Source organism: Arachis ipaensis, chromosome B6 (assembly GCF_059453495.1).
Source record: "Arachis ipaensis isolate K30076 ecotype BB chromosome B6, ASM5945349v1, whole genome shotgun sequence".
In the NCBI taxonomy this organism is placed as follows: Eukaryota; Viridiplantae; Streptophyta; class Magnoliopsida; order Fabales; family Fabaceae; genus Arachis; species Arachis ipaensis.
The window spans coordinates 149,161,364-149,174,277 of NC_142441.1; the positions used below are offsets into that span (position 1 = coordinate 149,161,364).

General features: G+C 41.4%; 2 protein-coding genes across 2 annotated transcripts; one reads left to right on the top strand and one right to left on the bottom strand.

Moving 5' to 3' along the window:
- The first annotated feature begins 2,240 nt into the window (after window positions 1–2,240).
- Window positions 2,241–3,464, top strand: LOC107647711 (F-box protein At5g07610-like). Its single transcript, XM_016351764.3, has one exon. It carries the CDS (start codon window positions 2,241–2,243, stop codon window positions 3,462–3,464), a length of 1,224 nt encoding a protein of 407 aa, XP_016207250.1.
- Window positions 3,465–11,760: 8,296 nt separating this feature from the next.
- On the bottom strand, window positions 11,761–12,633 carry LOC148563114 (uncharacterized). The gene has a single exon (XM_088489356.1). The coding sequence runs from the start codon at window positions 12,631–12,633 to the stop codon at window positions 11,761–11,763; it is 873 nt and encodes a 290-aa protein (XP_088345482.1).
- Window positions 12,634–12,914: the final 281 nt, after the last annotated feature.

Sequence of the window (12,914 nt, forward strand, 5' to 3'; positions counted from 1 at the left end):
AGGGGCGAGCTGAAAAACGAGAGGGAATATGCATTTTGTTAACGGCCGAATTTTTGAATTCGGGCCCACTTTATTTTTTCTTTTTTTTTTAATTGTAATATATATAATATATATATATTTGCATAATTATTAAATTATGCATAAGACTTATTAATATATTTATTTATCTTCTATGATATAAATAAGATATGGAAATATTTTGGTGTCCAAATTAGTTTTTTAAAATGTCTTTCGTTGTATATAATTTATAAAATAAAATATTTTATTATTTATTATCTTGACTAAAATCAAATTTTATTATTATTATCTTATTTATATAAAAAAAAAGCAGGTTAATAATAATGATAATCAGAAGTGTATATGAACCGAATGAAATCGAATTTATCTTGAATTAGACTCGACTTTAAATATTGGTCGGACCTATTTTTTAGACTTTTATCCAATCTAAACCCGATTAACAACTGTTTACTAATTCCAGCTGCTTAAATTGTTTGAAAAATGTTTGACTGTGAAAATAATAATAGATATTTGGTTTGGATGGAACCCTTTAAGTGTGGATGAATCCGAATTTTAGGGGAGACTATCGAAATTTTTATAAGATTTTCAGTAAAATAAAAAAATTAAAATTATTCAAAATTAGAATTAAGATTTTCTGGTTCATATATATTTATCTCTTATTATTTAATTTGTTCGTTTATTTTATTGTTTAGTTGATATATTAATTTTTAGTCTAAGTACTTAAATCGTGAGGCGATACTAGCGGAGATCTTCAAGTATACCTATACTTTGAAAGTAAATAAGGAGAGATTTGCTGATAAGCAGTCAAAAGATTTGCTGGTGGAACCATGAGCAGTCAAAGGTCCATTATGTAAATTTAAATTAATCATAAATTTCAATTTTATTTCGTTTAAAATTCAATTATTTAACTATTATCCTAATCACAACTAACGTGTGTGACGTAGGAGGAGTATCAGCAGAAATTGAAGGCCGCAACCCAATAATCTTAGCCGCCTCAATAAGGGACCACAAAGTTGATGACAACAATTATCAAGATTTGTAGGGGTTAGGATTTTGTGCATTTTTTGTTTTTTTAGGTACAGTACTCTACTTCTATGACATTTTATTGTATTCATACTATTTACTTTTAATAAAATAATTTGTTGATTTTCAATAATAATTTTGTTAACAAGAGTTTTAATTTGATTTGATTGTTTGTTGTGGCTAAACTTGCCAGAAAAATAAAATAGAAAAAACCTATTGGCGGATGAATCCGACGGTAAGTTTTGGTGTCATTTCAAGCGAAATGGTCAAATGGCGAGATTCGACAATCCATTGAAAACACCGACGAAAAATTTGCCGACAATTAGCGTCAGACAAAAAAAATCCGCTAATAAAAATAAAATTCAAGTTAAATTCAATTTTATATATGTTTATTGTTGAATATAAATTTAAATTACATTTATAGATGATATATGATATTCAATAATATAATATGACTTAATTTGGTAAAACTTATATTTTTATAAATTATTTTACTTTAATTAAATTAAATTTGAGTAAAATAGTTTATTTTTGTCAAAAGGTATTTATCTTTTATGAATATAATATTAATTTATTTTTTTTATGTTTAGTTTTTTCAATTTGATGGTGAAACATGATTATTTACTTTAAAAATTAGCTTTCAAAAGATAACTTTTTAAAAGTTATTATATTTATATTTGGTAAATTAAATAATTTTTTTTAATAAGTATAAATAAAAATAAATGTGTTTGATCAAATAACTTTTAAAATTAAAAGATATTATAATAAATGTTAATGTAATAATTAAATTTAGTTATTAATTAATGTATGAAGTTATATTAGATTTTTTAATTTTGATAAGTATAAACTACCTTTTTAAAAAGTTTTTTTTAAATTTAGAATAAATGTTTTTAAAAAATTGTAATCCTTTTAAAAGAGAAAAAAAAAAAACAAAAAACAAAACTCTTTGACAAAGCCATTAGGGAGAAACCGAATCAGAACCTAGTAGCATTAAGAAGAAGTGATACGGATAAATAATAAATCTAGGATTTTTAATGTTGAAATTAATAAATTATGAAATTGAAATAAAAAAAACTAACATTTAAATTCATTAATTATATAAAAATTTAAAAGTTATCTTACTTAGATAATTATGCTAATTGTGAGATATATAAGAACAGTAACGCGCGCAGAAGATTCAAAGCTAATTGAAGAACAACATGAGCGACGACAAAGAGTTAATCTCTTCTTCAGCGGAAGCAATTGAAGGAAACATTTACTTACTCACTGAAATCCTTGTTCGCGTGCCTCTCAGAGATGTCATAACTTTCAAACGTGTCTCCAAGCGGTGGTTCTCACTCATCTCCGACCCTTACTTCTCTCGCTACCGCGCCAACATCCAAAGAACAACAGTCTCCGGTGTGTTCCTAAATCCCGGCATGGATCCTGTAGATCCTGAATTAACATTCTTCTACTTGGATAAGAAAATTCGCAGATTTCGTCCCAAAATCCCCGATAATTCTTCACAGATATTACAATCTTGCAACGGCTTGATAATGCTCTTCCAGGGGGAAGACGTGTTTATGTATAACCCCACCACCGGAGACAACAAACCCTTGCCGTCGCCTTTTCCATCGTTTGATGAATCACCTTTCGCGTTTTACTCTCTGGCTTTTGATCCCCTGCGATTTCTTGGTTATAAGCTGATCTGCATTTTTGAGTCTTCAAAGGAAGACTTCTACCAAACCATGATTTACTCCTCAGATTCCGGTGTCTGGAAGCACTGCGGTTCTTCCTTCTCGGTTCCCTACGACATGGATTTTACACATGGTGTTTATTTCAAGAACTCAGTTTACTGGATCAGTATCATCACCAAAACGACTTTGCGTTTTGATCTGAACAAAGAGTGCGTGAAAGATGACATGCCTCTTTTGCCGCCGGAACCTCCTAATCATAATGTTGCTGCTCCTAGTTACTTGAATTCCATGAGAACTTACTCAGGATTAAGTAATAATAGATATGGATACATTCTTGCACCTGCATGCGGTTACATGAATTTAGTTGTATTTGACTGTGAATTCTGTATAAGCGTGTTCCGGTTGAAGGAAGATTATTCTTCTTCGTCAAGGTCGTGGATTCTTATGCAGAGTGTTGATCTTCGACGGACAAATCTGGAAACTATTTTTCATGTAAATCTTATTGAAAACTACTCTTCTGTAGGGTACGAATACAGTATAATCCATCTCATTGAAGATGGTGAGGATGAGATGGCTTTGTTGTTGCAGAGACCGGATAAAGTTATTGGTCTGCGGTTAAAGGATCATACATGTTATGATGTGTTTGACATAAAAATAAAAAGAAATCCCGGCCATTATTGTAGTTTTCCAGGAGTTATGGGGTGGTACAGAGCCTTTGAATACGTTGAGAGCTTAGCTTGTGTTTAGACATAGATTCTAGCCTTTGCTTTACTTTGATTTCATCACGTGAATGGCTGATATTTAATCAATTTTAATTTTATGATTTATTTACATTATGCCGCATTTTTTTCAAAAAAAAAAGAGGAGGATTGTGCACTGGCAATATAAACTTTGAGTAATATTATACATTCAAATTTTTTATGAAGTTAAATAATTTGATTTGGGGTTATGCGGCACTGGATTCGATGATCTCAGCCGGTTTGGATCATCTCATAATAAAATATGTTTTTTAAGTTTTTTAATAACTGCTAAATAATTTTTATTTAATTTTAATTATAAATTAATTCTTTATATATTATTTAATTATAAAATCTATTTTTTATTTTATAAATTATTATTTTATTATTTATCTATCATGTTTATTAATAATAAAAAACTAAATCAATAACAAATTAGGTCTTTCATTAATCGTAATAAATATTTTGCAATCTTAATCGATCATAATTTTATCATTAATCTATTACATACATATTGGATTGGAAAAATTGTATTTGTTAGAAATTCAATCGATTGGATGCACAAACCACTCGATTGAAATTCAGGTTTCTTAAACTTCAATCGATTAAAATTGATACACAGTCGATTGAATTTTGCACTGCATGTAGGTTTTTTTATTCAATCGATTGAAATCATCAAAACATTTTGAGAAATACATAAATATACGGGAATAAACCATATTTAACAATAATTTTCTTCATTCTAAATTAAAAAAAATTATTATTTTTTCAATAAAAATAAAACTTATTCATGTGTACTGTTCTGATAATGGTTGCCATTATCTATTGTGAAGTTTAATAATTTAAATTAGCCAATTTTTTTAGAATTTGAAGTGAAGTTCGCCTTGCATTAAAAAAATTCGTATTTGAAAAATTAAAGTTAAAAAATTGGGTTTTAAAAAATAATATTTTTTAATTTTATTTTTAAAAAAATTTATTACTAAAAGATAAAAAAATATTTTTTCATTACACAATCAATTTCATGAATAAATAATCGAAACAAAGAATTGCAAAATTAGAGATTATATTTACTAATCTCAATTTTGTAATCAAAACAATAGATTGTTTTCTAAAAGCTACAGTGAAAAATTGATTGGATCTCTATCGTCAACTCTGATTATCAATTAATGATGAACAAATATTGGATATTAAAGAGATGTATAAACAATGAAGAAAAATTAGATATTAAGTAGATGGATAAACAATGAACAAAAATAATAAAAAAAATTGATAATCAATCGTATTAATAAACAATTCTAATTATAGGATTGAGTAATTGTTGATAGTTCATCAATTTATAATCTTAATATTAAAGAAAAGATAAGATTAGAGTATCTAAATCAAAATAAAAACTTAAAAATTGAAGATAAAATTTTAAAAATAAGATAGATGAATAATAAAATAATAATTTATAATAGCAGAAAAATGTAGAGAAGCGTAACATATAACGCAATGCACAGTTCAATTGATTGGGTAACACAACCAATCGATTGAATTGTGAAAATCTATATTGCTTTGAAGACTTGAATTAATTGGGTATTGAATAAGAAAAACCCCACATGTCTTGCAAAATTCGATTGTGTATCAATTCCAATCGATTGAATTTTTGAATTTTAATCGATTGATTTGTGCATCCAATCGATTGACAAACACGATTTTTCCAATCCAATACTTATGTAACGGATCAATGATAAAATTATGATCGATGCAAAATATTTATTACGATTAATAGAAAATCTAATTTTTTATTATCAATAAACATGATAGATGGATGATAAAATAATAATTTATAAAATAAAAAATAGATTTTATAATTAAATAATATATAACAGGTTAATTTATAATTAAAATTAAATAATAACTATTTAGCAGTTATTAAAAAATTTAAAAAACATGTTTTGTTATGGGACCATTTAATAGTAGAAACTTTGTGAGACCATCGAATTCTTTACTGTTACGGATCCGGCCCACCATCCCGGATCCAAGACCGAACCCAACACCGGTTCCCCGGGTCCGACCCGTTCCTCACTTCTAGAAGGCTCGAAAACGGCATTCTCAGACTCCTAACCGACTTTCGAATTCAAACGTCCCCTTTATCTTAGCCAAATAAGATAAGATAAGATATTCTCCATCACCTATAAATAGAGGACTCAGGCCCCTCCAGGTATTCATTCATTCCACACACTTTCTACCTCTCAGATCCATTCTGACTTGAGCGTCGGAGTGTCTTTGCAGGTACCACCCCCCATCGCCCCAGTCAAGTGATCCGGCATCCGCCTCGACCCGCAGGTTCCCGATCCATCTCTCAACCCGTACCAGAGACATCTTGTACATTGGCGCCGTCTGTGGGAACCCTGCGCGTACCGGGCCCGATGGGGGACGTCCTAGAGGAAACCCCCTCAAGCCAGGATGACTCTCAACCAATTAACCCGACCCCCGAGCACCGTGAAGTCACAAACCAAGCGAGAATAGCGAGTGCGGTCCAAAACGCGAACAATTACGACGTCACGGACAGACGACATCATGAGAAAGCCAGCGACAAAGCAGCGCAGATCATCCAGGATCTCTGCCTCCGGGTTCAGGAACTCGAAGGCAAGATAACCAACAAAGGAAAACACAACAACGAGCACGGAAGCCATGCAACCTCCAGATCAAGATCTCGCCGCGGTAGATCGCCAACCCGAAGAGACGACAGAAGAAACGGTCGCAGTCCATCACGCGATCGCAGACACGAGAAATCACCAGAACGGCGATACAACAAGAAACATAACCGTAGCACCTCTCGAGATCTGAGTTCTCAACACTACTCAGACGAAGATCGGAGGGACCGAAACACCAAGCGCACGAGAAACGACCACATAATAATGGGCGCTACACCCTTTACAGAAAGAATCCTAAGAGCAAAACTCCCCAAAGGCTTCGACAAACCTACCGATATGAAGTACGACGGAACCAAGGATCCCCAAGAACACCTAACGGCTTTCGAAGCCAGAATGAACCTAGAAGGAGCAGCCGACGCGGTCCGATGCAGAGCTTTCCCGGTAACCCTCGCCGGGCCAGCAATCAAATGGTTCAACGCCCTCCCAAACGGATCCATAACCAGTTTCCACGACATCACACGAAAATTCATGGCCCAGTTCACTACAAGTATCACTAAAGCCAAACACCCCATCATCTTGCTCGGGGTCACACAAAAACAAGACGAATCCACAAGAAAATACCTCGATCGCTTCAGCGACGAATGCCTAACGGTCGACGGACTCACGGATTCCGTCGCAAGCCTTTGCCTGACCAACAGACTAATGAACGAAGACTTTCGCAAACACCTCACCACCAGACCGGTATGGACCATGCATGAGATCCAGAACGTCGCCAAAGACTACATCAACGACGAAGAAGTCAGCCAAGTCGTCGCGGCCAACAAGCGGCAGCACGGCAACAACCAACGCGGCAATTCGGCTTCTCACCATAACGCAACACCCAAAGAGAATCAACGAGACCACCCGAGGCCGACCAACCGGACACCAAGAATAGGCAAATTCTCCAATTACACACCCCTAACTGCACCAATTACCGAGATATACCACCAAATAGCGGACCGAGGCATCATTCCAAAAGCCCGACAACTCAAGGAAAGGACAGGAGGCAACAAAACCCTCTACTGCGAATACCACCGAGGCTACGGTCACAAAACGCAGGATTGTTTCGACCTTAAAGACGCCCTTGAACAAGCCATACGAGACGGCAAACTCCCAGAATTTACCAAAATCATCAGAGAACCGAGACGCGCGGAGAGAGACAGGTCACCGGAGAGAGAAGGACGTAACCCGAGAACCCAAAAGCGACCCCCAAGAGAAAGTCCAGAAGAAGACCCGACCATCATAGTAAACGTCATCACGGGCAAAGATGCACCATGCAAGTCAAAATCCAAGATAAAAAAGGACCTCCAGGTAATGGCCGTCAGAAACCAAGCCCCAACTCCCGTGTCCAACAAAGCAATAACCTTCCTACCCGAGGACTGCCAGCACGGCACCGCAGCCGAAGACGCACCCTTCGTGATCTCGGCGAAGATCGGAACCGGACTAGTCCGAAGAATACTAGTAGACACCGGCGCAGATTCCAACATCCTCTTTCGAGGGGCCTTCGACAAGCTTGGGCTCCGCGACGAAAATCTCCAAACGCACCGCAACGGCGTCACGGGACTCGGGGACAACTTCCTCAAACCGGAAGGCTCCATCACACTCCCCCTCACCATAGGAACCGGTGACAAGAGGAGGACACTCATAGCCGAATTCGTGGTCCTAAAAGACTCCACTGCCTACAACGTCATCCTCGGAAGAAAGACGATCAATGACTTTTCGGCCATCATCTTTACCAAATACCTCCTTATGAAGTTCATAGCGGAGGACGACTCCATCGGGACCATCCACGGAGATCGGGAAATCGCGGCAGAATGCGACAACACCAGCCTGGCTTTACGGAAAAAATCCCGCGACGCAGCCGGGATATTCCTGGCCGACCTAGATGCCCGACAAGACGGCCAACCTAGACCCGAACCAGAAGGCGACATGGAGAAACTGCAAATAGGACAGACCAAGGACGAATACACCTTCATCAACAGGAACCTCCCTTATGACCTGAAAGAAGACCTTTCCCAATTTTTAAAACAAAACAGAGACCTGTTCGCTTTCACTCCAGCCGACATGCCGGGGATAGATCCTGACTTCATGTCCCACCGGCTAGCCGTGAACCCCAAAGCCAAACCCGTAGCACAAAGAAGAAGAAAAATGTCAGCAGACCGAGCGGCCGAAGTCAAGAGACAAGTACAAGCCCTGCTCGAAGCAAACTTCATCCGAGAACTTCCCTACACAACCTGGTTAGCAAACGTTGTACTTGTAAAGAAATCCAACGGAAAATGGCGAATGTGCGTCAACTATACGGACCTCAACAAAGCCTGCCCAAAAGACGCCTTTCCCCTACCGAACATCAACGGACTAGTGGACTCCGCATCCGGACATCGATATCTCAGCTTTATGGACGCGTACTCCGGCTACAATCAGATACCCATGCACCGACCCGACGAAGAAAAAACGGCGTTCATCACCCCCGACGGCACGTACTGCTACACAGTCATGCCCTTCGGTTTGAAAAACGCCGGAGCAACATACCAACGGCTCGTCAACAAAATATTTCAGAACCTATCCGGAACCAAACTAGAAGTCTACATAGACGACATGCTCGCCAAAACTGACTCCGACGAACAACTCATCAGCGACCTCAAGGCCGTAACGGACACCCTAAGAAGACACCAAATGCGACTCAACCCAACAAAGTGCGCCTTCGGAATGGAGGCAGGAAAGTTCCTCGGCTTCATGATCACACAACGCGGAGTTGAAGCCAACCCGGAGAAATGTCGCGCCATTCTCGAGATGACGAGCCCAAAAAACCTACGCGACGTTCAGAAGCTCACCGGTCGACTGACAGCCCTATCTCGCTTTCTCGGAGCATCAGCCCAAAAAGCAATCCCCTTCTTCAAACTAATGAAGAAAGGAGCCCCCTTCGTATGGAAAGAAGAGTGCGAAGCGGCATTCCAACACTTCAAGAAAACCCTGGCGGAACCACCAATCCTCGCCAAACCCCAAACAGGGGAAACCCTGTACTTATACCTCTCCATAACGGAAGAAACACTCGTGGCGGCACTCATCCGAGAAAACAAGAAAAAGGAGCAAAAACCTATATACTTCACAAGCAAAGTCCTACAAGACGCAGAGACCCGCTACTCGCGCCTAGAAAAACTAGCCTTTGCCCTCCTCACGGCGTCCCGACGCCTGCGGCAATATTTTCAAGCCCACCCCGTAACGGTTCGAACCGACCAAGCAGTCAAACAGGTACTACAGAAGCCCGACCTAGCGGGTAGAATGCTAGCATGGTCCGTCGAACTATCCCAATTCGACATCAAGTTCGAACCCCGATACGCAATCAAAGCACAGGCCATGGCCGACTTCATCGCAGAAATGACCCCAGGAAACACCCCTCCCGAGGCATGGAAACTACACGTCGACGGCTCCTCGAACGTCACTTCCGGAGGCGCCGGAGTCATTCTGGAAAGCCAAAACGGCGTCGTGATCGAACAATCAGTCCGATACGATTTCCCGGTCTCAAACAACCAAGCAGAATACGAGGCCCTCCTGGCAGGCCTAACCCTAGCCAGCGAAGTCGGGGCAAAAGTCCTGGAGATCAACACGGATTCGCAAGTAGTCAGTTCCCAAATCAACGGAGACTACCAAACGCGAGATCCCCTACTACAACAATACCTCGCCAAGGTCAACAAACTAAAAGAAGAATTCGACCAGGTAATCATACAGCACGTCCCCAGGGAAAGAAACGCCAGAGCCGACCTCCTCTCCAAACTTGCTAGCACCAAACCAGGACACGGCAACAAATCGCTAATTCAGGAAGTCGTCAAAACGCCGTCCGTATCCTTAACAGCCGACACCCACCTAACACACTCCCACCACAAGTCATGGACCTACCCCATCCTACAGTACCTCCTCAACAGGGAACTGCCCGAAAACCCTAAAGAGGGAAAACGAATAAAAAGGGAGGCCGCCGGTTATACGGTCGTCGCAGGACAACTATACAAACGCGGATTCTCGCAACCCCTGCTCAAATGCGACGAGCCCGGGAGCACGGAATACATACTACGCAAAATCCATGAAGGCTGTTGCGGCCACCACGTCGGAGGTAAAACCCTTGCCCAAAAAGTCATCCGCGCCGGCTACTTCTGGCCCACAATCATCCGGGACTCCATGCAACTAGTGAAAAACTGCGATAAATGTCAACGACACGCCAACATCCACCAAGCCGCCCCACATCAGCTCAGCATCATATCGGCAGAACGGCCATTCGGCACCTGGGGGATCGACCTTGTCGGACCTTTTCCCACGGCACCAGGCCAACTCCGATATCTCATCGTCGCCATAGACTATTTCACCAAATGGATCGAGGCCGAGCCGCTAGCCTCTATCACGGCGACCCAATGTCGAAAATTCCTTTGGCGACAAATCATCACCCGATTCGGGATCCCCGAGATCGTCATCTCGGACAACGGAACCCAGTTCGCCGACACCAAATTCAAGGAATTCCTAAACGAGCTACGCATATCCCACCGCTTTAGCTCGGTAGAACACCCCCAAACAAACGGACAAGTGGAATCAGCAAACAAAATAATAGTCAAAGGCCTCAAGAAACGACTCGACGAAGCCAAAGGACTATGGGCAGACGAACTCGGATCGGTCTTATGGTCGTACCGCACGACCCCGCAGACAGCTACCGGGGAAACCCCCTTCCGATTAACCCACGGCACGGAAGCTATCATCCCAGTTGAAATCGGCGACCCAAGCCCGCGAAGAACAATCGGAGGCAACGACGAAGAAGCAGAACGAGACCTCACTGGCGAAATAAGAAGCGTAGCCCACCTCAGAGAGCTAGCCCTAAAACAAAGAATCAGCCTGAGATACAACCACGGAGTCATTCGGCGAGAGTTCACAACTGACGACCTCGTCCTACGGCGAAACGACATCGGTCCCCCAACCTCGGGAGAAGGAAAACTCGCCCCCAACTGGGAGGGACCATATAGAATCAAAGCTGCAATCGGGAAAGGAGCCTACAAGCTCGAACGGCTTAACGGTAACGAAGTCCCGAGAACGTGGAACGCCGCCAACTTACGGCGATACTACTCCTAAAACCAACCCAGGTCTCCATTTCCCCCTCCCCCATTTCCTTTTACGCTTTCGCTTTACTTATTTGCAAAATTACATTTACATTTCAAAAACTACGCCTATGTATCAAACTCGGGTACTCTTTCCCGCCAACAACGGAGGGTTTTAACGAGGCCCACCCATCAATAAAATCGCATTACAAAGCTATCCCTAAATTCTTTATTTTTTCTCACACAATGTCCCAAATACGGAACAAAAACACGGCCACAACTGGAGGACCGATCACCCTCCAGGCCCAACCCGCGGATATTCATATAAACCCGACCACACGACGGTCCACTCATCCCAAATACGGGAAAAAGATTAATTAAACGGAATAGCTTTTAAACGGAACATACGAAAAGAGCCCGAACGGCTCGAAAAGTTGTTAAAACAAAAAACCAAAAGTTACGGAGTCACGGTTACACGGCCCACGGCCAAACCAAAAGTATCCAAAAACAAAGTAAGTCTAAAAAAGCGGGAGAACAAAAGATTACAAAGATAAAGCTACTCGAGGTCGACTATCCGGCCATCACGAACGGTCTTGAATGCTCCCATCACGGACACATCCACTCCCGGAGCAAGCACCAGGGCCTGCGCCTTCATCGTCTCCTCAGTAGCAGCAATTGCATCCTTAGCATCGGCCAACAGTTCCGTTTTCTCCCTCTTCAATGTAGTAACCTCGGCATTCAGAGCCTCCATCTCACCAAGAAGTACGGCAGCCCGGGAACCCGCATCGGAAGCCTTGCGCCGCTCCTCGCCCAGCTGAGAAAGGAGTGAAGTCTCAACCTCGGAAAGCCGGAGAATCTCCGCCCCAGCTTCCTCAGAAGACTTCACCGCCTTCCCCCTCGCAATCTCGGCAGCATCGAGCTCCTCTTTCAACTTAGCCACCTCAGCCTGAGATTGGCGAAGCTTCTTATCCAATAAACCAACCTGAGCCATCACAGGCTCAGCCTTCCGAACAACAACAGCAGAGCGAAGGAGAGCACGATACACCGACTTGGCCTGGAACGAGACATCACAGCCATCAAAATAAGGCTCCGTACCAGGCATCAAATGCTGATCAATAAAACCCGGAGCATCAAAACGACGATCCATCACACTTGGCACCAAACCCTCCTCAAAGGTCTCGCTGCTCGGGTCCTCGGGCCTCTTTCTCTTCCGAGAAGCCTCAGCAGCCGACACTACCACAACCTCAGGAGAGTTCACATGGCCAGGGGAAACTTGAACCTCTGCCCGAGCAGCCGAGGAAATCACCTCCTGGGAAACCGGTTGAGATTCCACGGCAGGATTGGAGACAGGGGTAGAAGGAGACGAGGATCCCTCCTCCCGACCCATCGCCGCCTTCAACCTAGCCAGAGAAGTCAGCCCACCAGCCATCTCAACTGAAAGAAATAAAAAATAACAAGATTACAAAAAGGCAAGAATAGAACATACGAAATCGGGAAAAGAAGACAAAGCACACACCGATATACGCCCGACAAGCCTCGGGATCACCCATAACTTCCCGAGGATTCAACGGACGCTCACCAAATAAATGCCACAAAACATTGGCAACGTCCTTATCCTCCTGGGACAAGCCATCGTAGGTGAATTTAGTTAGAACCGACGGGCCAGCCTGAAAATTTCAGTATGTCGGAAACCGACGAACGCCCTCCGGT

Excerpts from the sequence above, each read along its gene's own strand:
- LOC107647711 (XM_016351764.3), top strand. The coding sequence starts at position 2,241 with ATGAGCGACGACAAAGAGTTAATCTCTTCTTCAGCGGAAGCAATTGAA.
- LOC148563114 (XM_088489356.1), bottom strand. The coding sequence starts at position 12,633 with ATGGCTGGTGGGCTGACTTCTCTGGCTAGGTTGAAGGCGGCGATGGGT.